The sequence below is a fragment of the Symsagittifera roscoffensis genome, chromosome 6, assembly GCF_963678635.1.
Source record: "Symsagittifera roscoffensis chromosome 6, txSymRosc1.1, whole genome shotgun sequence".
In the NCBI taxonomy this organism is placed as follows: domain Eukaryota; kingdom Metazoa; phylum Xenacoelomorpha; order Acoela; family Convolutidae; genus Symsagittifera; species Symsagittifera roscoffensis.
The window spans coordinates 31,693,294-31,718,923 of NC_087067.1; the positions used below are offsets into that span (position 1 = coordinate 31,693,294).

At 35.8% G+C, this 25,630-nt stretch overlaps 1 protein-coding gene and 1 long non-coding RNA gene across 2 annotated transcripts in view; both read right to left on the reverse strand.

Moving 5' to 3' along the window:
• Positions 1 to 11,245, reverse strand: part of LOC134848915 (uncharacterized) — a 12,669-nt gene extending 1,424 nt beyond the window's left edge. Inside the window, exons 1-9 of the mRNA XM_063866469.1 lie at positions 11,143 to 11,245; positions 10,766 to 10,857; positions 10,519 to 10,662; positions 10,000 to 10,137; positions 9,720 to 9,880; positions 9,443 to 9,578; positions 9,087 to 9,186; positions 2,296 to 2,527; positions 1,774 to 1,904 (exon numbers count right to left, since the gene is read on the reverse strand). Of these exons, the coding sequence (XP_063722539.1) occupies positions 1,774 to 1,904; positions 2,296 to 2,527; positions 9,087 to 9,186; positions 9,443 to 9,578; positions 9,720 to 9,880; positions 10,000 to 10,137; positions 10,519 to 10,662; positions 10,766 to 10,857; positions 11,143 to 11,227 (1,219 nt within the window). The 5' untranslated portion in view covers positions 11,228 to 11,245. The remainder of the gene's footprint in view (positions 1 to 1,773; positions 1,905 to 2,295; positions 2,528 to 9,086; positions 9,187 to 9,442; positions 9,579 to 9,719; positions 9,881 to 9,999; positions 10,138 to 10,518; positions 10,663 to 10,765; positions 10,858 to 11,142) is intronic.
• Positions 11,246 to 11,616: 371 nt separating this feature from the next.
• Positions 11,617 to 22,525, reverse strand: LOC134848916 (uncharacterized). Its single transcript, XR_010162968.1, has 3 exons — positions 22,491 to 22,525; positions 15,156 to 15,279; positions 11,617 to 11,767 (listed from the first exon to the last, which is right to left on the reverse strand). It is a non-coding gene; the product is annotated as an uncharacterized LOC134848916 (long non-coding RNA).
• Between the last annotated feature and the right edge of the window lie 3,105 nt (positions 22,526 to 25,630).

The following is a 25,630-nucleotide window of genomic DNA, read 5'->3' on the forward strand; positions in this document are numbered from 1 at the left end:
GATAAAAACAACAGTTCATATTTATAGATCGCATTTGTAGAAAAAAATGACAATTTTTATACACATATTAGCGTTCTAGTAGTCATGGCGTGATGTAATTATGGAAATTGCAGTACATTATCACAATTCTCAGGAACAAATTCGCAATCAGTGATTTCATGCAAATCCAACATACAATTAGACAAGAATCAATAAAAGCAATGAAACAGGAAAAAACTTGACTTAAAAATTGTAAGCACGCTAACTTTCGAATTTCAAAATGAAAAAAAAAATTAAATTCAAGAACCCGAAATGAAAAAGATGACTCATAAGGTGAATCTTTTAGTCCTCCGGGAAATCTTAAAGCTGAACTCCACATTCAAAGTTACCTTTGCCTTTTTACCTGCAAATGATTTCTGTAGTACTACAAAAAAAGATCAAATTAAAATAGCTTTCCTGCAGATTCCACAGCAGTGTTGTCCAAGTTGTTGCAGAAACCGCTTGCAGTCTCAAAAAAACAGGTTAGTCTCACTATGATTAAATTAGCTCTGATTACCCGGGTTGACCAGAAATGTTTATCATACAACTCTCGTAAATGGGAAACAATTCAATACATTTTCATACCTACAGAAAATTGTATGAAATCTCTATAATAAACAATTTCCCATAAATAGAAATTGTATGACTAACATTGTTTGCCATAAATAGAAATTGTATGACTAACATTTTTTGCCATAAATGGAAATTGTATGACTGAAAATTTGTCATTTATGAAAATTGTATGACAAACAGTTTCCAGAATTTTTTTTTTCAAATGCGGCACAAATTAATTTAAAGCCCATCTAATAAACCGTGCAATCTGTGAACAGAGAAGAAAACCTGAGAAAATTTTTTTTTAGAAGTTGCAACCTCAGTTTCCTAATTTTCTGATGATACATAGATGATATATAGATCATATATAGATGATACATAGATGATATAAGAGAGACCATAAAACAATGTGATTTTAGCCTAATCGGAGGATAACCCACAGGAAAAAAAACCCACCAGAAAAAGCCAATCAGGACCGAATCAGAGATAAACTAGAAGTTTTTTTACAATTTTTTTAAAAACTCATTTTTTTGTGCGTTAAAGGGCACTTTTCTAACACTTGACCTAATTGGCCTTCACATTAACGCCAGAAAAACAAAAATATCAGAAAGAGTTGGTTTTTTTGAATTCAATCTTTCAATTGATTCAGTTACTTTACACTTTGAAAAGTCAAGAACGTTAACTTATACAGGGGCATAAAAACATGAAAATATATATTTTTCAAAATTTAACTTTTATTTTGTTTTCGCAATTTGCTCTCATCTTGTGGAAAAAATGCAACCAACTCATTTGAAGTGTCCAACAACTGGTTTCCGAAAAAAGTTTGAAAATTGATCCCTTATGGGGAAAACGCTTGTCATACAATTTTCATAAATGGAAATTGAATGGCAGGCATTTTTTTCAAAAAAAAATAAATCATTTTTTTTTGTCACCAGTCTGTTCAACTGTTCTCAAAAAGCCGCAGAAATGGTTCAATTTATTTTCCATTTTTTCGAAAACGTATGAAAATTGTATGACAAGCATTTTCTCCATACACTTGGTGTATGGAATTTGATGATAATGATTTTTGTTTTATGGAAATGTATGATAAGCATTTTTGGCGTATGGAGATCAACCCGGGTAGCTAGCCGAAATAGTTATGTTGTTTTCTATGTAGCACTAACGAATTGATATTCTTTTCAGATGTAAAGTTAAAAAGCGAACCCGTGGCTCCGATATCGGCTGTTGTGTCTCTACGTAGTTTGGTTGACCTTCTCCTCCTCCTCCCCCTTCTACCTGTCTCCTCTTCTATCCCAACTCCCCCCACGGTCGCTCTTCGTTTCTTCTTTCGCCTTCTGGGGCATTTTGAATTAAAACTTGATAAATGGCAAAAACAATGAAAGGCGTTGAATCGGCGCATTGAAATGCATTCGAATTTTATCAGGGTTTAATTTTTGCGAGTGGACAGATTTTTGAGTTCTTTTTAAACTAATATTGAAAATCGTCGCACCAAAACTTAGCGTTGTAAATTAGCGTTAAAGGGGCCGCTTTCCTTAAAAAAGAGTTTCTGCTTTCTCGATAATTCTTCCCTGGTTATGAGCACTTGACTAGCAGATAAGTGACCACCTCGTCATACACTTGCTTCTATCTGCAATTTGGTTTTCACTAGTTTTTCTTGGTGGGAAGAGTTGCTTCACTTGAGCATTTTCCTTTTCATTGAAATTCAAAAACTTGAACTATACATACCTGGGAGCTGCAGCGAGTGGTTCAGCGGCAACAGACAAGCTTTCGCTCCGTTTCGTCCCATCCTCCCCCTCTCCTGAATTTTCCGGGTCATTCAACTCCGACAACTGGGGCAGACTGTCTGCGCTCAGCTCTGCAATGGCCGGCAGTGCCAGGGGGTCATCCAGAGTCTTCTCGGCGGCGTCTGAGTTCTCTCTGCTCTCATTGTGTGTTTTGATGTCTTCTTCCAATTGGTCTGCAATGTAGTATTTTCAATTTGAGTTCAACCCGGGTTTTTGCCATTTATCAAGTTTTAATTCAAAATGCCCCAGAAGACGAAAGAAGAAACGTTGAGCGACCGTGGGGGGAGTTGGGATAGAAGAGGAGACAGGTAGAAGGGGGAGGAGGAGGAGTAGGTCAACCAAACTACGCAGAGACACAACTACGAGAATCCACCCGCAATTTGGCAACAATTAAAAGATCATTATGCAACAAAAGACTTAAGTTTTGCAATAAGTAGTGAGGTTATTGCAACAGCATCCAGTAGCATAGATAATAAATTGGAAATAGAGGGAATAAAGGATCAACTTAAAGAGTTAACAGGACTAATGAAGGATCATAAAATAAACGCAGCTTATAATCCACATGAGCACAGAAACAAACAAAACAACCCAATGTTTTGCAACTGATGTTGCATGTCAGGCCATACAATAAGACATTGCTTTAAATATAACGATCAACAGGAGCAAAATTACGAATCACTTCAATTAAGAGAGAATTCAAACAGAAGTTACCACAACTATAGCAAGAGTAGGTCAAGAGTAGACAACAATTTCAATGACACAAATACCCAAAAAGAATTCAGGCATTTGTCAAACTTCAAGGAAACTTCTCAATCGCGTGACAGGTCGAATAGTAAAAAAAAACTTTCAAGGAAAATAACCATTATCTTTCACCTTACCAGATCCACAACTTTAGTGATGATGACATTCCAGGAGACTATACCGAAAATGAATGTGAACTTGTTAATTTAAACTAGATCAGTCTCCGTCTGAACCAAAAATACAATTATATATTAACTTATACCAACATCCCGTCGGAGACAAAAATAAAAAAAACGGTCTGGAAACCCAAGTTCTACTAGACACTGGAGCAACATGTTCGCTTATTAATTTTGACAGTTATGAACAATATTGTAAAATACAGCCTCTACAGCTGAATAAATCTAGATCAAACACAGTTGCTGTTAAAGGAGAAAAACTTAAACTTATAGGTTATACTAATTTTGACTCAACTTTTGGTACAAACACTGATAATCCGGTAAAAATCAAAGCATGGATTTCAGCCGAGAACGGATGCGATCTAAATATATTAGGAATGAAATTCATTTTTCACAACATTAAATCAATAAACTTTCCAAATTTAAACTTAGAATTTAAAAAATACCCAGATATAACAGTTCATATCAGTATTATAAGATGCAAAAGTTACTCATATCTAAGCTTTTATCAAAATGTACTTCTTGATAAAAAAATAACTATTGCATCAAATCATCCCGCGTAATTTCAATTTCTCCAGCAGGCATAGTTTTCAAAGTAGGAACTTCGTTTGGAATTGATCAGTCCTTGGAACAAAAAGGCATTAATGCAAAAAGCATTTATTGTAGAAACGACATTAAGTCAATGCCTATCGTACTAAAAATTTCCAGAGAATCAAAAGTAGATAAAAACAAAGTTGTAATAGGCCAAACGTTTGTAAACATAGAAATAAAATAAACCCATTTCTTCCTGCTTTAAAATAATTATAAATGTGAAGGTTTCATTAAAGCTTTTACAACGCTTAAAGTTTTGTGAAGTTTACCTAACATTTTGTATACTGAGCAGTAAACTTAGTTTAATAAATCTAAAAAATAGGATTACGAATTTTAGCCTACAAATATACTACAATGAATAGCGGTTCTGTATGACACCCAAAAAGATATGCCAAAATGCATGAACACGAATTTAATTCTTAACCGAGATCGAAAACAGTCAAGTACGCTAACATTTTTGGACCATCCTCAAAATCAAATATAGATAGAGGGATCGGAACCTAATGGCTCGGACAAAAAAGTTTTTCGACTTCAACATATTTGCAAAAAAAAAACTGCAAAAGGCCAGGAGTTTCAAATTTTACAGTTTTACGAGTCTAAAAATATTTCATTTTCAGGCGGTTTTATTACTGAAAATTCAGTATTACACTGAAGGAATGTAAAGTTATCCTACATACAATAAAGAGAATTAATAGAGTGAAATCTTTGATGAAAGAACTAGCCAATGCAAAATTGTATCAAACTTATTTCAGCGAAGTTAATTTGCACCATCGGATTCCTCTTAGGGCCCAAGTAGGGACCGATGACATTAATTATTATCTTTGTAGTTTTCAAGTTAAAAAATGCAAACTAGAAGAAATTCATCAAAAAGGGAAATATCACCTCCTTCCTTCTCAACACATTGAGCAAAATTTTCACCAATATTCTTTATCATAAAATGGGCGAACAATGTTTTTCGACCCGACCCACCGCAGATTTATGCCAGCATTTGTTGGTGGTTTTGTGTAGCCTTTCAAAAATCATGGTACTAATTTTTTTGACCAACGCAAACGATTGTTGGTGGCTGTATGCAGCCTTTGAGACTCTTATGATTCACTCTTCAAAATTTTGGCCACCTTACTAATTCGGTAGTTTTGAATCCACAACACGCAGGCGTTTAAACTCTTAAATACAACCAATTTTCAGAAGCAACACTTTGAAAATTGGACCGCATCATCATTAAGAATGTTTACGTTAAATTTTTGCATCATAAAGCTCAGGACGACTTTTCTGTACTAAAGATGTGAACATGGATTGTTGCAGGGGATTAAAACCGAAGAAGAATTATTACACTTATTTTATCGAATATTATACCGTTTGTAATTACTATTCAACTTTCCTTACCTTTGATATTTCAGTTTCTTTTATTCCTTAATCAAATCTTTTCCATATTTTATCAGAAAATGAAACGAAGATTCCTGGTTATGACAAAAATGCTGTCAAATGAATTATTATATTTGTTTATACCTGCCTTACAAATTTTACAAATTCCTATTCGTTCATATTTGCATCTAAAAAATCCTAACCCAAAGTTTATAGCTGTAAAATTTGTTAGGGACCCCATGGTAAGCCTGTGGATGACCCCAGGTGGACATACATTTAAGATTAGGGGTTAATTAACCCCCAAATTTCCATTTTTTTCAACTACGTAAGTTTAAAATCTGAGCTTATCTCAGTGTTGTAAAGTGCTTTATTCCTGTGGTTAAAAAACACCATGATCGTCTTTCTTCATTTTTTTCCGTGGTGGGTTTGTGTGAAACCACAAGATTATATTTTCCACCTTTTTTAAATAAAATTTTACACTTTTATAAATTTTCTTCATTATTCAAATTTGATAATAAGCCTTAGTATCAGAATGTAATTCGGGATTTTGAATATTTACGTAATTTAAATAGATGTTTAGCAAAATGAAATATGACCCAATTTTGAATTGGAACTGACAAAATGCTGACCCAGCACCCGATGAGTTTAAAAGAAAATTGCGTCTCAGAAAGAAGCAACGAAAATCTGTAGTAGTACAATCCTTGTCAATTGACGACGGGTTAAATAAGAACCCTCGGAATTTCGCCAGTCTAAATCAAAGGTTAGAACTGCAGAAGAACAGAGAAGCAAAACTGGATACTGAGAACCCTGGAATTATAACGAGTTTGAAGTATTCAATAAAACAAAACTACAACAGATGGAAACTGCCATCCTTTATTGAAGTCGCCAACTCGACGACAATGGAAAAAGCGATGATGCCTGTCGAGTTTATAGCCCAACAAGAAGTGGTGGTAAAGAAGGATACCAAGTTCTGGAAACTGAAGGAGAGAGAAGAGCAAGGCTACATCCTGAAATCAGGGGGAACGCAAGTTCCCATCCCGTTTGAGGGAATAACTGCCTTCCCAATTTATGTAAGACCCAAGCAGGAAGAGCAAGACGATATTAAAGAGCTTACAGACGGGATGAGCAGACTGCGAATTAAGAATAAAATCAAGAAGAAGAAAGTAGTCAAGTTACAACAAAAACTCGAGGCTTCACAGAGGAAAGTAGCAATCCTCAGAACGTACAATGTGGAGCTAGAAGCAGGAAGGAAGCTCTAGACGAAATTTATAGCTCTAGAGAACAAAAACCATACTTAAATTTGAGTCCATTAATTTAATTGATCTACATATTTATTTCATTTGATGTTCTTTTTAATTTTTATAACTAAAGTATTTAATCATTAAAGTGTTTAAATTTTCACCATGGTAACTGTAAGAATCGAACAACTTATTTTTCTTGAAAAAGGGGTAAGTTGTATTATTGAAAAAACTACACAGACAAAAGACCATTGTCTTAATTGTATATTTAACGACCCAATTCTAAATTGTAGCGTGCCATTTAAATTAAAGCCTCTTTTCACTAAATCAGATATTGACTGATTTACTCTTATTAGGACTATAAAATCTTGTTTTGAACAGTAAGATTTTCCACTTACAAAAATCCAGTACGTTTTAAATACTTGTCCAATTTTTCTCCTTTTTTCATGATCACTATTTTGAAAGGGCGGCGATTATTAACACGTCGCTTTTAACTTTAACTTGAAACAAAATGGATAAATATTTAGCAGTCTTGCCGGCTGCACTGAAATTCTCCTTGCTTTGATTAAGCAGAGATGCACCTGCAATATAATGCATCAGAGAGATTAATATGAATTTTTAATCAGACAAAACTGAAGGCTGCGGTTTTAATCAAAGAGGACTAACAATTTAAAGATATTTGATTTGAAAAAATCAAATAGAAACTAGTTGAAATTTCCCTTATATGAAAGGGAGAATAAAGGAGTAGGTGAAATCTGAATAATTAAAGATTGAATCAGCCCCCGGTTTATGCTTACGAGCAAAAGGACTGGCCTGAAATCTTCAGTGTTTCATTTTGCTCAGTAAGCAGCAAGTCAGATCTCTTAAGTGAGATCTTTTCAAAATGAATAATTTTTCTTTTCTGCTTTAACAATAACATTAAACTAGCATTTTTCCCGAATAAAATAGAGAAAAAATTCTCGTTTAAAATTCGATAAAACTTATAAATCGAGATACTCAAGAAACCCACACTTGAGGAAGTCTGGACCATAAAGATCAAAAGGGACTACGGCAAGGACGATACAGACGACCAACCAGAAGTGCCGAAGTGGACACAATCAAGGGCGACCCAAGAATACTAAACAATCATCGACCTTAGTAAGAAGATAAAATATTGATGAACAAAATAAGATTAACTCAACCTCCCCTCATAGGTATATTTCTTTGAGCTGTTCGATTCGTTTATATAATCTAATAACCTCGTGCTTTGTATTTAACCAGTTAATTAATGCATACCTTTTCTAACGATTGTTTCTACTCTAACTTTTGTCAAGACAACTTGACGAACTAAGGTGAGACTTATAGTTTAGGATAAAATTACTAAGCAATCAACCAGCAATGAACGCTTAGTAAAGCAAAAACACCGAAAACCTGTGATTGATATTGATTCCTGTAATTCCTGTAATTATCCTGAAAGTCAGACCATGTTGTTTCTGCATGATTAGCATAAAAAGTTAGCAATTGAAACTTTTACATTGAACATCTATCAATAGAAGAAAAGATATTAGTATTGAATCGTAGAAAAAACCGCATACCGAATTTAATTAATAATTTAGGAAGGGATTTTTGTACAGTTTTCGTCTGTATGAGGTAACTGCACTCCGGTGACTTCTAGAAGTCATATAGAAAAACAGAGTGCAAATGAACTCACCCATTTCCAGTTCTGCCTCAAGACTTTTGCCTGTAAACCAATTTAAAACGTACAAGTAAAAAAGTAATTTGAGGTCATTTATACGCGTTCAAAAAACTAATTTTAAGCTTAGGGTTCCAATTTTTGATTGGTACGCGGACCAAGAGTTCGTAACCCAAGTTCAACATTAAATTCAAAAACGGCTAAAAAAATGTTTCTATCAAATACAGGGGCTGTATAATACGGGGAATAGTTTCTGTATGTTTTATGTGTCACTTCTTCATACAACCTTTGAGAGGTTATACAAGGGTTGTTAGTTTATTAATGTCTCGTTCAGTAATTTAACGGTCGGCTTATAAAAGAAGGAAATTTTAAACACAAACAAAACAGCCAAATGAACTGAAAAAATGTAAAAGAAATGCAAGGAAACAGAAAAAAAACGGAGTTGTTTTTTTTTTGTTTTGTTTGTGAAAACATAGCCAACAGACAGTTGCGTAAAAAACTAATGAGCGCAAGTAAACAGAAAAAAAACTGACTTGTTTTTCCAAGATTGAATTTTTTTGATTAAGTTAACCCAACTTGAGAAAACTGGATCAATAGGTAAAATTTTTGTTTCGCTGGGAAATCTGATAAATAAATTCCCTTTTCGAATTAGACGTTGATCAAGTTTTTCGTGATTGTTTAACTTTCGCTGTTCGATAGTGGAGTTTATCTTCCTTTAAACAAAAGAAATGAACTGAACTTAAAATTAAATCAAAAAACAAACCGAAAAAGTAAAATTGAACCTGAACAAATTTTAAAACGTTTCATCAAAAAAAGCCGAAAAAAATCGCCACCTCTTAGGAGTCTGAACTACGTTCATCGACTCTTAAATATTTTTTTAACACTGGTCACCACAAAGTTAAGGAAACTTTCTGGTGACTAAATATGCGGTGAATAGAAATGTATAGCTCACCCCCCGTCCAAAGGTTTCCCAGATTCTTGCGTGTGATGAATGACGACTTGTGTTTTGTCAAGAAGAGGAGCACCAATTGGTACAGAAACAGGTACTGATGCTAAAACATATAAAGAAGTTTTTTAAAACTAATTCTACAACTTTCGCCTCTCATATCATTAAATGCCATGACAAATCATGGAAATTGTGAGTCTATTCGGGTTCCTAATTGGGGATTCAATTTCATACAAATCCAGTTATTTGAAAACCATTTTGATGGATGTTGACTCTATGGGCGGATAAGAGATACTGACAGATACTATGCCTTATAATTATATCATTGCAGAGGGGCGGTTGGGAGTCTGTTCATCTCTTACTATGACGGGTATCATGTCTCTCCTGCATATGCGGAGGTCGGCCACACAGCCCATCACGTCACTGTATGTCTTCTCCGAGGCCTCCTGCAACAGTCTGTCGCTCGCAATGTACAGACCACACGAGCGGGATCCGTTTCTGAATTAGAAAGTACTAGTTGTAAGTTCCACTACTATGAGAAACAGTAAGTTAACTAACGAGTTAACGACTTTGAATATCGTAAGTAATAAGTTACAAGTTTCGCATATTCTTTCCAATTTTGCAAAATTTAGAACTAACGGACAGTGTACAAGTATCTCGGACGAGTTCCTGGCTGCGTGTGGCTTGAATGCACCTCTGACCTGCAACACGAACTCCAGCACCTGGCTCACTTTGGCCAAGTCCCCGTTGGCAGGGAAGCCAGGGTAGTATACCACCAGAATGGTACGCTTCTCCACCGTCTAGCACAGAAAGCTATCAATCAATCTAATTTAACCAGCCATTTCACAAACGTACCGTGAAATCACAAACGCTGCCACTCTGTGCATTTGTATATGTAGTATAGCCTAGTGTGGTCTACCTGTCTGTTGAGCATGACAATGGTGGACTCTGTGTGGTAGGAGGAGGGCGTCTGGGTGAGTCCCTTCTGCAGAAGGGTGAAGTGGTGCACATACAGTGGCTTGACGTCATCCTCCGGAAGATAATCCACACACATTGTCTAATAAAGTTAATTTCAAAATGTATTCATTCAAGCTGCAAAAAGCCACATGTACAAGTTCAGATTACCTTTCTAGATATCCAAGCAAACCCGAACAAAAGAGGCTGAGAGTAAAGTAAGAATTTTCCTCTGAGAGATAAAATACCAAATTTTCAAACGCTCTTGTACTATTCTATAGATAAACATTTAAAATATTTCGTGCGATAGAAATCATTCCAGATTTTCTTTGACAAAAACAAAACGAAAAACTGTTGTGGCTACGAAACTCTAAAATAGAAGGTAAAGATCTCATTGCGTTCATTGAAAAATAAACATCAAAAAGCTTGTTATTCCATTCGCTCTGAAGAGGTAGCAGGAAAAGTGTTTGTGTCAGTTGACTACTTTTCCGTTGTTGTCATAGTCCTCTAGCATGACGATACAGGGCACGTTGGTGTCCCAGACCAGTCGCCAGAAGCCACGCACACACTCCGCACTCTTCGGGTGACAGACGGCCACGTACTTGACCTTGTTCCTGTTAGACGCTCCCTTGAAACACAATTTAATATCAAACACTTGGCAGCTCAATCGTTGACAAACATGACTTCATCAAACCTCCAAAAAAACCTTGAAAAGCGAGCTAAGTGAGCACCTTGATGTAGCTTGCATTGTAGTACCCGCCCATCAAGTGTCCCATTGGGTCTTCACTGTAGTTGCACTTGATACTCGCCAGACTAGTTTCATCTCAAACAAATAAACAAGTAACGACTCAATTTTGGACACATTTGGACACATTTATCATTTCTTGAGACTTTTCATTCAAAAATTGAAACTTCTCTCTTCTTCGAAAATAAAAATTATATTCACCATGGTTATCGCATAAAACAAAAACCCAGCAGCTGCGACAAGGAAAACAAAAAACTGTTACATAAAAAATACAAAAAAAAGATATGATCTACTTGTTCGGATTCAGCCACCCCCTCAAATTCTGAGTTCATTCATGAGACATGGGAACGTAAATGAACTAACATGGCAACACGTGGCTGTTCTGCGGGAGAGGGCGCTGGTTGTTGCGGCTGACCAGTCGTGAGTCATAGGCAGTCACAGTGGGCATACACGGGAACTCGTCTTCACTGAATCTCTGCAGCACACAGAGATAAATATTTTTATACCACATGGATTCTATTACTTATAATGTCCAAATATAAAAAAATCAATCTCTTAATTTATATTTAAAAACCATGATATTGGCAAAAAATGATACAGCTTGTTTTAAAATTATTTATGATAGAAAGAAAAAGTATAACTCAACTCAATCTGAATTTGAAAAATTTACATAAATGGCTAATTTTTTTCTTTAGCGAACTTAAAACTAAACATAGCCAATAAACAGTAGGAAAAGAGTCACGAAACACCTGGAATTTTTTTTAAAAAAAAGTCTAATTTCAGAATTATTTGTTGAAATTAACCCAATTTGAGAAAACTGGATCAACTTGCCCCGTACTCCTGTATGAGGAGTTTGTGGTGGTTGTCGGAGAGGTCGAACACGGCACCAGGGAACAGTTTGTGCCAGATAGGGTGGCGCCAGTCGAACACCAGATCTTCACTGCGATTAACCGCGATGGATCGGTGCTTCAGAGTGAAGTACAGATTTCTACAGGCGGCAAAAAAAAGCAATCGTAGAGCCAAAAGACAGTAGGAAAAATGTCAATAAACTAAACTCCTGAAAACTGAAAACATTTTTTGTAATTCGAAAAAAAGTACATTTACTAAATTTTTTTTTTGAATTTCCAGAATCTTATATAATTGACAAGTTTAAAAAAAACCAACCCTTTTCAAGACAACTATAGGAAAAATTTTAATTCCGCTAGCAGTTCTGAATATTAAAATCAATCCAAATATGAAACTCATTACGAGGCCAGACTGTGTATTTTGTGAATTAAGTGCAGATCCCGCAACAAGGACGCTCTCTTTAATCTTGCTTTTTTCTTTCGTTTTCTTTGATCACTCGGAAAAAAATTTAACATGTTTAATGACTTGACTCTGGTTTCCGGAGACTTGCATACACTAAATTGCGTGGGCCTATCTAGAGCACAGTTTGGCCAACATAGAAGCTGTACAGCTAATGACGGCAAACTGATGTTGTGCCCCTGCTTAAGGATTACATGCAACGTTTTTGCTTATTTTTCTGAGCGGGTAATGTTGCCTCACCCTCAAGCAACGAGCGCAAAACATGATGCCCCGCACTGGAGTTCCATTGATAAAAATTGATTACATTTGACTTTTATTGTCAGTGTGTATAAAAGTGAAAAATAATCAATTAAAAATGGATTTTTTTGCTAATATTTAAGAGAACACTAAATCCCATTGCAAATCAACTAATATCAATTAGTTTCCATTTTTATAGATATTGACAAGGAAATTCTATTTGAATTGATTTTTTTCCACTTTATTGAGACGCGAATCTTTCTTAATCCTCCTTCAATCTTAATCTTTCTTCAATTTTACTGAGACTGAACAATTTTAATGAAAATATGTTTTGCTTGAAATATCTTTTAAGCTTGCCTTGTATCCAATTAGCCTCAACTTTATAATTTTCTAATGAAATTCATTAATTTAATCTCTGCAGTTGTTTTCGATGAGCAATTGGCGTCGATTCACTCTCCACAATTTATACGCCACCAATGACTATCTCTTTCTTAATCATCCAAATTTGATTGATTAGTGTCAGTTATCCTTCTCAATTAAAAAAATAACTTTCTGATAGATCGCGTGCCAAAAAACGAATTGTTTTTGCCAAAATCTTCAAAAAATGGCATTTCTGAACCACTTGAACCATTCTGAACCACAGCCCTAGCACCCCACCCCCCCTCCCCCCAGGTTCAGGTGGGCGTGTGGTTCAAGTGGAGGGTTTTGATCAGGTGGACAGGTTTGTGTGGGGGGGGGGGGGGTGATTCAGCTGTGGGGGTGAGCGTAGGGACAAACATTGGGTGGGGGTGGATCATTAACGGAAATATTTTGCAGTTTGAGAAACTTTAGTTTTAGAAATTGAGTAGGCCGTACATTCGCTTTGCATAATTTCCGCAGTATTCATTTGATAATGGCAGAAATGCTTGCAAAATTTTGCACGAAGCGAAACAAAAATGAAGTGGAAAATACATTTTAATTGATTTTAAATGGATTATAAATAACTTTGATTTTGATTTAAAAAAACAATGGATTAAAACCAATTTTTCATTCCATTTTGGTGTCTGATATCATTTTAGACCAAAAAATTCATTATAATTGACTTTTTTTCCCTTTTTCTTAGATACAGGGTGCCTCGTACATCCGAACTTTCGCTTCAGAGGCGGAGACGTAACCGCTTCACCATCACTCCTCAAATTGGAAGTCGTTCAGTTCACTTTTTTGACATCATGAAATCTTACTTAATTTTAGAGCGTAACTTACCTTACTTTTAGCAAATGGCGATCTATATAAGAATATTTAGAACGTTCATATTGCCCGCAAAGGATAATACTCAATGAAGATTATTACCGCAAAGGATAACAATCAATATCGATAATATTATGTTTTCATAGTCAGTCTCCACAAAAACAAACATATTATATTATAATCAATCAAAAGTGGATCATAATCTACGTTTTTGACAAATCAATATGATCCATTTTAATCGATTAAATTGGTTTGTTTAAATTTGTTTCTAAATTTAGTCTGACAGTTAGACGATACTATTTCACAAATTCAGTTGCTTTCGATTTACCGCACCTTCTATTCGAAAATTGCAAAATGAGACTTTTTTGGCTAAGAAAATTGCTATCTTGTTTTCAACTTTTTCCCTTTACCTTTTTTATGTTTTATTTTTTTCTAGTTTCCACTGATTTTTGTTCTAACTTAATTCCAATTTACATCCCTCATTCCCTACTTGTCCCCCATACCACATTAAGCCCCCTTTCAACGCCCCAGTTTACCATCCCTCCTCACGTTAACTACCTCCAACTTGCGAGGGGGGGGGGGGGGGGAGTGGGTGTGGCTAAAGTATGGGGGGCATAAACTGGTGGAGGGGACAAACGTTAGGGTGCGTGTGTGTGTGAGTGGGGAGGGGGTGGAATGGAGAATGGAGTGTGGCGGAGGGTGTGGAAGGGCAATTATGGGGGCGTGAAAGTTCGCTCGGGTCTCACTTTTGCAGAACTCGCTGCAAAAAGTAGTGTAAAAATTTCATATTTGCAAAAAAAAATAATCAATTTTTGTCAAAAAAAAATCAATTTTTGGTTGAAATCACCTAAAAATCCATTTTCATGGTTAGATGGGCCATGAAAATGGATTATATGGGGTCAGTTTTTTTGCCGATATAATCCATTATAACAGTTTATGTTCTATAAAACTCCAGTGCGGGTGGCCTTTCAGTAACAACTGCATTTGTTTTCTTGGGTATATTTTGCTGCCAGAGGCTTTTTTTACTGCAAAACTGTTAGTTTTAATGAGTTTTTAAAAATCTAATATTATCAAAAAAAAATTGTAACCGACAGTGCCTCGAATGTTCTGATTGTTACTTTTGTAGTCTCCGGAAGTTTGAAATTCAAGCAAGGCTGAAAATGTTTCAATTTAAAATCTAAAATCGTCCCTCTGTACGCAAAGTTATCTACTACCAAGCTATGTCGTAGCTGCGCGTTGAAACTCATTTTGAACCGACTAGCTTGCTCCTGAGGAAGCTTGATCTGATTTTATTCACAACTCCATAACCTATGCTCATAGTTAAAAAATTGAGTCCAACTCAGCATTTTTCGAAACTTCAAAATCCTGTAGTTTACCAATTTTGTTCAAAAAATTTATAACAAAAAAATCTCTTTTGTTTCCAAGCACATAGGCAGAGAAAACCGAGCACAAAAAGCAAACGCCGTTTGCAGTTAATGTCTTAATAAAAGAAAAAACTGCTGTTTTTTGTTCATGGCAGGTCAATCCAGTGTTTCACAATACTTTGATATGATGTCCCTCTTTACCACATAAGACAGATGTTTTTGACACTGCCCTTCTGTACTCACTTTTTGTAGTTGTCGCGGAATGCAAAGTATGTGGCGAATGTGAGGACGAGTGTGGCCACTTGAAGGACGAAGAAGAAAACTACCAGGAACTCGATTGACTCATCTTTCGGCTTGTACTCACTCACTAAAACCAAATTAGACGTCAATGAATGCAATGTAACAGAAAAAACTTACTTGTTTTTTAAAAAATCCATTACGAGACCAAACTGCCCTCTGGATAGGCGCACAATTTTGTGTCTGTATGTTTCTGGATTCAAGAGACAAATTTTTAAACATGTTCCAAAATGTAAGAGGATTCCACTTACAAAATTTCCGTGGACTCCGCGTACAAATATTTGTAGCGTAATTTTTTTGGTCGGTACTTAAGTTTTATTGCGGATTGTGCGTTTAACATCCGATGACATCTTGGAGACCCCGCACTTGTGGCTAATTTTGAAAGGCGTTTTTGGCTAACTTTGAAGGAGAGCGCGCGTTGAAAAAAAGCGATTTTGACTTGCTTTTCAAAAAATTTGTCTAAATAGGGATCTGATTGTTCTGAGAAATCCTAAAAAAGCGCCAATCTGATAAAATGTTTCTTTGTTACGGATAATTCTACTTAGTTACAAATAAGATATGTTTAAACAGTGAATTAATCTCTGAATTAAAACATTAAAAAGTGAGCGGTCATTCTCTCCGTCGGAGAGAATGAAGATAACAAGGTCATATCTAAATTAACCAGTTAAGAAACTTTAAAACTAATTAAATGAAATAAGACGAATAGTGAGATTCGCAACATTCCCCTTAGTGGGAAAAAAAATTAAAGTACTAAGCGCCATGATACATAACATGTTATCTAACCCTTTTTCTCCCTCTCGAGAAGTCCAACAAGGATTGAAAATTAAATACTGTGCAATATCACGAATGAAATTTTAGTGCTCCGAAGGAATGACTGAATTAGAAAGAATGATATAATTTCTAATTCCGGCGGATTATAATCCCTAGTTATAAGAAGGTAAACTCTAACTGCGCTGAAACGAAATACTAGTACGATATAATGACTAAATGCGAGTTTTCAAGTTTTTGGTTTAGTTTAGCTGTCCCCTTCCATGAATTTTTCTAGCTCAGCGTTAAAAATTTCACTGTCTAAGTCGATGTAGTTGTCGAAACTGTTCACCGCATCTCTCAGGGATTCGTCAGTAGAGGCGATGGAGAATTGATCGGGAGATGAAGGGTACGCTGGGCCCGGTGCACGGTCCTCCGGTAGAGTGTCGCAAATGTGAGTCTGGTTCTCCGAGGGATTCTCTCTGAAGGTAAGAGTGGGGAAGCCCGAGCTGTCGCCTTCGTCCAGAGATATAGGGTTATTCGCGGAGCCTGGTTGGTTTTCGCACTCGTCTATAATATCTATGTAATATCGCTTACCATAGAATTGTGGGGGACCAACATTTCGACTTGAACGTCTTGATTTAAATTCGTTACCGGTGGTATGATTTCCTTAGGATGTCTTTCCTCACTATTTGCACTTTGGTTAGAGGAGTCCTCTATCTGAAAGACTGGGAATTCCACCGGATTTTCTCCTTCCAATGCTTTTGTTGAATCCGAAGGAATCTTTGGGCCCTCTGTTGTCGTAGCGGTAGAAGATTCGCCAGGTGGGTGTGAGGTAGATTGAGGTGCTGGCTTTATACTAATTGGGCATTCCGCTGTATCTGTAGATGGAAGCTGTTCGTCTAAAATCTCAGATTTTATATTAGTTTGATATGTTTGAGGAGCTAATGGTGGGGAAGGGTTTTTTGTTAAAATTGAGGTTATCTGAAATGAAGCGTTTTCGTATCATTTCTCTGCATGGAAAACCTCCCGCAATCCATTCCCAATCACTAATGTCCGACGTATCCGACGGAATGAACATGGATTCGTCACCTGCTAAGTATCCTGTGTTCGAAGTCGAGGCTTTATTTCGGTTTCGCTTCGGTTTGTTGAATTTAGTAGGCTGTCTCGTTCCTCTAGAACTGGTGGTGACCGGGTGAAAGACTCTGTGTGACGTCCTGTCTTAGTGTCTGGTTTCCGCGTCTGTTGTGTCTTCGCTTTATTTGTCTTTCTTGGACCTACTTGTAAATCACTGTTAGAAAAAGAGGGAAATGAGATATTTCCTTTGAATGAACGAATTGTAGAGGATTTAGACTTTGGGATGGCGATGTCCGATTTTCTAATGATTTTTCCGTCGGATAGTTCAACCGTGGATTTTGTTGAGTTTATTATTTTCTGACCTAGTTGTTTATAGAAGGGATTTCCGTTTATACTTCCGTTGGTTTTTCGTAGTAAATTACCTTTAAACGGACTGTTTAAGGCCAATTGGGAAGATGAAGGTTTTGAGGTTGTAGGAAGGTCTGAGTCGTAGCCTTTCTCCAATGGTGACTGGTTCTTTTTCGGTACTAGAAAGTCTTTGTATCCGTCCTCTATCCGATCGTCAGCATTCCAGTCAAGGGCCCTTTCTCTGCTTAAGATCGACTTCCCTTTGTCTAAAAATCCACCGGATAATTTATTAGATGCCAATTGCTTCCAGATCGTGTTCGGTTTTCTATTAAAGTGTATTTCGAACGGTGAGCATTTTATTTTTGATTGGAAGGAAGATCGTAAATTCCAAATGATTTTCGAAATGGCAGTTTGTAATGTAGGTTTTTGTTGTTCTAAAGACATTGCTAATAATTTGATTTTTACAGTATGAACAAGTTTTTCTACAAGACCGTTAGAACGATGGTCCCCAACTGTACAAAATATTAATTTGATATTAAGAGAATTGCAAAATAATTCAAAATCCTGACTAGTAAAACAGGATGCGTGGTCAACACGAATGGAGTTAGGAATCCCATGGAGATAGAAATAATCTTGAAGGAATTCGATTACCGTGTTTGATGACGTTGAAGAAGTAATTTTTGCTGATGGGAATTTTGAAAAACGATCTATACATAATAAGATGTATTTATTGTTTCCCCAGTTGTTATCTAATGGACCGGCAAAATCAAGGTTTAATTCCTCATTTGGTTCAAATAAAGTGGGAAATTCGCTAATTTGTGTAGTTGGTATGATGCTTTTTATATTCTTACCAGTTTGGGTGCATTGTGTGCAATTAATCCCGTGGAAGTAAATTTGTCGGTTTATATGTGGCCACCAAATATATTGTGCCAGGTATTTCGTACCAAATTGGCCAGGGTGTGATTCGTGTAAAGTTTTTAAAACGGCGTTTCTAAGTGTAAACGGAATAACCAATTTTCCATCCATATATAATAGTCCGTCGGATTCATGGAGGTCTTTCGAAAATTGGTGTAAGTAACGGGAATTTGCGTTGATGTTTTCTACTTTTTTCTGTAAAGCTTTCACAATTGGTTTAACATCTCATCATCTTCCGTTAATAAAGCAACCAACTTTGCATTGAATAAAGTATTTAAATCCAAAGGTCTTTCAGGTAACTTGAGGTTTTCTCGAAATTTAGTTACTAACTTTTTGTGCTCTGAGGAAATTTGGAAATCAATAGAGACCTGTATCCCGGAAGTGGAAGGATTTACTACAATTTAGTTATTTGACATAATTACACTATTTATAAGTTTGAAATCCGAAGGATTACTAATTAAGCTACTGTTAATAATTAAAAAATAAATAAAGGCTGAATTTGATAGAAGGATTTTAGTAGAATCTGTGCTTGAGAAATCCGAGGGAATACATTTAGAGTCACAAAATTCTGTTCTATAGTGTTTTTGATTGCAGATTGAGATGGAAGAATTGACGAAATTCAATGCTGTAATTATTACGTGATTTCGTAATTTCGTGTACTGGGAATTTTCCGAAATTGAATTAATTGAATTACGTAATGGATTTTCATTATCCAAAGGATTGAGTGCATTATATATTTTTTCGGTAGTTGCAACTACGAATTCTTCGTCGTAATGGGATGGGGGAATTGCTTTACCCGAAGGAGTTCTTGAAATTAGATCGGTAAAACCCATATCTTTTCCCGCTAAATACTTGATAGTAAAATTGAATGGTAGAAGACGATCTACCCATCTTGTCAATCGGCTATGGTACGTTTTGTTTCCGTGATTAGAAGACAAAGCGGAAAGGAGAGCTTTGTGGTCGGTAATAATTTCGAATTCGGAGCCGTAGAGATAATTTTTGTAATGTTCCACCGCCCATACAACTCCTAATAACTCTAATTCGTTTGTTGAATATTTGGATTCATGAGGATTTAAAAATCCTGAAGCAAATGACACTGTTTTCCAAACGTTTTCATGGAGTTGTTCGAGGGATGCACCTAACCCATTGTGTGAAGCATCGGTTTTTACTCTCGTGGACTTTTTTACGTCGAAGTGTGTGTTTTCAGTAAGATTTACTATTTCTGATTTAATCTTATCGAATGCTTTTGAGTGATCTTCATTCCATAGAAAAATTGACTTTTTGTTTAGAAGAGGTCTAAGGGGGCTTCCGAGGGATGCTAAATTTGGTACAAATTTAATGTACTGATTAGTTGACCCGAAGAATGATCTTAATTCTTTTAGATTCTTTGGAATTGGAATATCTTTGATTGCCTTGGTTTTATCGAATAGTGGAGCGATTCCGGTTGTCAATATTTTAAAGCCGAGCCATTCGATTTCTTTTTGGAAGAATTTGCATTTCGACCATTTAACTGCGAAATTGTAACTATCTAGCGTTGATAAAGTTTTATAAACAATTTTCTTGTGATCGTTAAAACTTCCTTTGGAAGCGACTAATATGTCGTCAAGGTAACAATTTGTGAAAGGAATATTTCCCAGAGTTGAGTCCATGACTGTTTGAAACTCGTTTGGCATATCGCCGAGTCCGTAAAACCGGTTAAAAATTGATAAGTGCCTGTTATATCTCCGCCAACTAGGCTAAAATTGCATTGGCTGCTAGTAAAATTGTCTAGCGAGAGTTGACTATATGCGTTCTTTAAGTCTAGATTTGTAAACCATACTTCTCCGGCGGAGTTGTTTGAAATTTGAGCCGCTACGTTATCCACTAACTCGTGTATATTGGGCATCTGATATTTGTTCTTGTAAATTTGTTTGTTGATAAATTTTGAATCTAGAGCTAGCTTTATCGATTTGTCTTTTTTACAAGTGATAACTATCGGACTAATAAATCTGTTCTCGTCACAGTTTTCTAATTTTTTGATGAGTCCTTCGGATTTAAGTCTGTATAATTCTGATTTTACTGAATCCAGTAAGTGTAAAGGGACCCTCCTGCCTTTTAGTTGAATTGGCTTTAGTGGTTCGTGAAAGTGTGTTATTTTTGTTTGATTTTTTATCTTTCCAATCCAAAGGAATAATTGTTTGAAGGTTTTGGAAATCATTTCTATTTCATTATCTCTGTCAAGTGAGGTAACTGAATTGATAGACTTACAAGTTCTCTTGTTGGTGAGTGTTGTGAATTGTTTTTGTGAAACTTCATTTCCGACTTTTGGTAAATTGTTGTTTCCCAAGATGTTTCTTTCATGACCTTGAGTTAAGAAGAAGTGGCATTCCTTGTGAGACCATCCATTTGAGAAAATTGGGTCGATTACCTCTCCAGTGATATTTATTGCGTTGTTCGTGAATCCGCAATAGAGTTCTTTAGTCGCTTTATCCACTGGATAAATTTTCACATAAGGGTCTCGTAACTTCAACTCGTGTAACACGTTCTGCTTAAGGAAGCTTACAGGGCTTGCTGAGTCCACCTGTATTTTGAGAATTACTTGGTTTTCATTTCCTAAGCCGATGTTTAGTAATTTCTTCAGTTCCTTTCCTTGATCGTCGTAGATAGTTGTTACGTTTTATACAGAGTAATCATCGTTATCGCTCTGTCCGGACTCCGACCATACGTTGATTACTCCACAGCATTCTCTATTGGCGTGGTCGATATGTACATCCGGTTGTTCCGAAGGATAATTATGGTCTGTATTATTTACAATTTGACTATCCACAATATTTACATTTTTACGGCGTGATTTACAGAGTCTAATAAAATGTCCTCTATATTTACAAGTCGTACAAGTCGTATCTTTAGCGGGGCAAGTCGCTAGATGTCCTTTTGTAAAATTTTCGCCGCATTTCATACATGTGTTGGTTCTTTCGATGTTTAGGGTGGGTTCTCTTTTTACATTAAAATTATTAAAAGATTTGTTGGAAGAATATCCGTTGGATTTAAAAGTACTCGTCATTTTGATGTGGTTTGTAATTCCTTTTTCGTCAATCAGGGCTACATTTAAGGCTTCTAGTGGAGGTAAGGTTTCCGTGAGAAGTTTCCGTTGGATTTCCGAGTTCTTCATGTTATTGATAAAAATATCTCGAATCCATTCGTCTTCTCCTGTGGGAATGTTACATCTTTTTGCCATTTCTGCAAGTGCCCCCCAGAATTGTTCTAATGATTCTCTGTCCCTCTGTTTTCTGTTTAATAGCTTGTGTCTTTCGAAGGTTATGTTTGTCTTTCTCACAAAAGCTACGGACAAATTTTCCCAAAATTCTTTGAAAGAAATTTGTAGAACTTTAACTCTCGTAAACTTTTGGCCGAATATTTTCTTTCCTTCGTTTCCGAGGGCTAGATAGAGTATGGATCTGAGTTTTTTGTCCGCCTCTTCAACTCTCATGCCGTTGAATTTCTTGGTTTCTGACTTTATTGAGGCCATTTCTTCATCATCGAATCTCTTTTGTTCTCGAATATTCATCTCGATGCGAGATGTTTTTTGAGCGTCGGATTCATTTTCCGGCGGATTTTCCAATGTTGAGGGAAGTGGATGATATCGTTCCGATGGATTCAAGAGATTTTCGATATCGATATTCTCCTTTGCGATTATTGCTAGCTGGAATAGATCGCTCCACTCTTCCCAAGGGATTGGTGGGTCCACTGTGTGGTTTTGCCAAAATGAAGGTATACCTCTCACGTTTGATTCGTTGCTGATTGACTGCGCCATGATAAAATGTTTCTTTGTTACGGATAATTCTACTTAGTTACAAATAAGATATATTTAAAAAGTGAATTAATCTCTGAATTAAAACATTGAAAAGTGAGCGGTCATTTTCTCCGTCGGAGAGAATGAAGATAACAAGGTCATATCTAAATTAACCAGTTAAGAAACTTTAAAACTAATTAAATGAAATAAGACGAATAGTGAGATTCGCAACACAATCCATATGGTATACAAATGGTTTACTGCTGTAGACGCGAATGGCTTCAATTTTGTTGGTCTCGTGTTATTAAAGTTATGGTTCGTACAAAAGAAAAGTTCAGTTTTTGAACTGAGGATTGTAGACTGAGCTTCGCTGGATTCCTTGATAGTGTATGGCAGGTGTTTATAATTTTTGATTGACTGACCAGTTTCATACTTTTCCAGATAAAGTACAGAGCACCTGCGGTAGTCTTTGGTGTATGCCACCAGGAATATGTTATACAGCTGTTTGGACTCCAGTGCCCCATTGCAAGACCGATTTTCCTTCTTGGCAGCATCGCACGTGTCCTGACTGTCCGCTCCAACTGTCACTTGGAAGTAACCAGTTCTGTTGAAGGGTATTCGCACTAAAAAATCAAGTGTTTGCGAAATCTTCAGACATTTGCCTCAGTGAAGCTAAAAGACAAGTTTGGATGTTCAATTTTGACATTTTTGTTTACTTTAGAATCTAGATATTTAAAAGCAAAACATTTTCGTGAGCATATGAAAAAATTAAAGGAAACTTCAACCTGATTGATACAAATTTATTTCAAGTTTATGAGGCGTAGTAAGGTGAAGTCATTGTTAAATTGGAAAAAATGTTTGCAGCAAATATAGATTTCAAATCATATTGAATCTAATTTAATTTAATTATTCTTCCTCATAACCTTTCTTCAATTTTACTGAATAATTTTAACGAAAATCTTTATTGCTTTAAATATCTCTTAATTTTGCCTTGTATCCAATTAGCCTGAGCTTTATAGTTTTCTAATGAAATTAAATCAACTTGGTTTCGACGAGCAATTGGCGTCGATTCACTCTCCACACTTTATACGCCACTAATGACACCACTTTGTACAACACTTTATACGCCAAAATTTGACTGATTAATATCACCAACCTTTCTCAATTAAAAAAATAGCTGTCTGATGCATTACGAGGCCCAACTGTGCACTGGATGAGCGCACAATTTTGAGTCTGTATGTTCCTGGGTTCCAGAGACAAGTCTTTAAACATAATCCAAAATGTAAGTGGATATTTGTAAATTAAATTTTGTCGGTACATTAGTTTTGTAGCGGATTGTGCAACGAGCAAATATAGGTGTTTGTTCTGGATCCCGCAAATTTAAGTGGATTTTGCAATTTTATGTAGATTCCGCTTACAGTTTGCGGACTTCGCTTACAATTTGCGAAATCCTTTAAAAGTTTACTGATTCGGCTTACAATTTGCGGATTCCACTTACAGTTGCGGATTCCACAACATCTTAAATTTACTAAACAAATTATTCGAATATGGAGACCTCAAACTGTTCCATAATTCTCAAATTTGTTGCAGATTCCACAACTTTTGTTGCGGATAGTGCAAATTTGCCTACTTTTGAGCTATTTTGAGTAACACAGTGCTTTAGCTACTTGTCCGTGGAATCCGAAACAGCAAAGAAGATCAGTGAAAATTAGCAATGTTACGGGCTCCGCATTAGTTATGTTTTTGGCCTGTTGTGGAATCCGCTCACAATCCCAAAAGTGCTCAGTTTGGTCTCGTAATGTGACATCTTGGAGTCCCCGCACTTTACGAAAGTCAGAATAAAAAAAACAATAAAAAAATTAAACGATTTCTTTTGAACTGACAGCCAAAACAAAGTTATTTGGATCACAACCTTGCTCAATTTCAAAAACTGCAAAAAAACAGTGATATAACAATTTCTAGAAACTAAAATAACAGTTAAAAAAACGATAGAAGCAATTTTTGAGGTGTTTATACATTTTGAAAAGATGAATCACTGCAATCAATTTTACCTTAAGCAGTCGAATAATTTTTATGTCAGAAACAAGTACAGAAATTAAACTAAAACAACGTCCAGCAAGATGAAAAAATTGGAAACGTTTGCCTGGTAACACAGCTTTTAATAGCTGATCAATCCAAAACGAGCAAGCATAGCCAAGAGACAGTTGGAAAAATAGTCAATGAACCCAAGTAACTAGAAAAAATATATTTACTTTTGCTTAAGAAAAAAATACAAAACAAAAACGAAGGAAGAAAAGGATAGTCGTTAAACGATCACGTAGTGCAGAATATTCCGACTATAGTCTTCAGCAAAAATTCGTGTTGTTTTCTCTGCGTAGTGTGATAAAAAGGTATGAGCAAAAAATTAAATCACAGACTTATCTGACAGTTTTAGTGAAATAAGTAAATTGAACAACAGTCATTGTAAAAACTGACTGGAAAATGAAAAATTATAAAACAATAAAAATAATGTTTTTGAAAATGTTTTTGGAAAGTTTTTGATTGCCAAAATGGCGTTAAAATTCTCCTAAAACTAGTTTTACTCCAGCAAAATTGGGAAAAAAAAGAAAAACCAAAACTTTGTAAACGGCTTTACCAAAGCATAAATATGCGTCCTCGCTCGCTTTTCTCGCTCGAAAATAGACGAAAAATTAAAAATTTTAAACCGGGTTTTCTCAACACTGAGAAACTTTTTTGGAAGAAGTTTAGTTTATATCAAATCACGACTGGAAGGGCTTTAATATGATATATCACTCAAACGAGTCCCATGATTTTTTGTGGAACCAGATTTTGCATGTAAAACAAAAAACAAATGTATAAAAAGAGCTGAAAATTACCCGAAAACAAAGTTACTCCCCGTTTTTCAAATGGTCAGAACATTGACAAAATTATTTGAAACACACGAGACCGCTAACTCAAACAGAGGTCAAATGCAATTGGTGCAAAATTAAAAGGATAGCTGGATACTGAGCAAGTCGCATAGAATAATCCGATCATAGACTTTAAAAAAGTACCGTGAAAGAAGTTTTTTTTTGAGAAATTTAGTGCAGGCTTTTCTGCCTGATTTGATAAAAAAATTAGAATGACGTATAACATGACTGCAGATCCATTAGACAAAAATACTGATTTTGTCGAATTGAACAGCAGTTTATATAAATCATATTAATTTTTTTTGCAGAATTCTTTTGAATTTTTTTTGGAAATTTGTGATTCTCAAACTTCGGTAAAATATCCAAAAAGAAAGTTTATTTGCCTGAAATTAAATTTGTGGGGCTTAAAGTAAGCATAAATAGTTTTTGCAGGCCTGCTTGCTCAATTTATTTGATTGAAATTGAACCTAAAATGAAAAACGTTACAGCAGCAAAGAATTGGCTTCGGTTTGGTATATAAATCAAACCATTCCGGGCATTGTTGTTTCTGGTATCTGATTTTGCGTGGAAAGAAGAAACTTAAATACTCCCAAATACAAATTTCCACCCCATTTTTTAAATGGTCGCAACAAATACAACCCGAAGAGAACCCG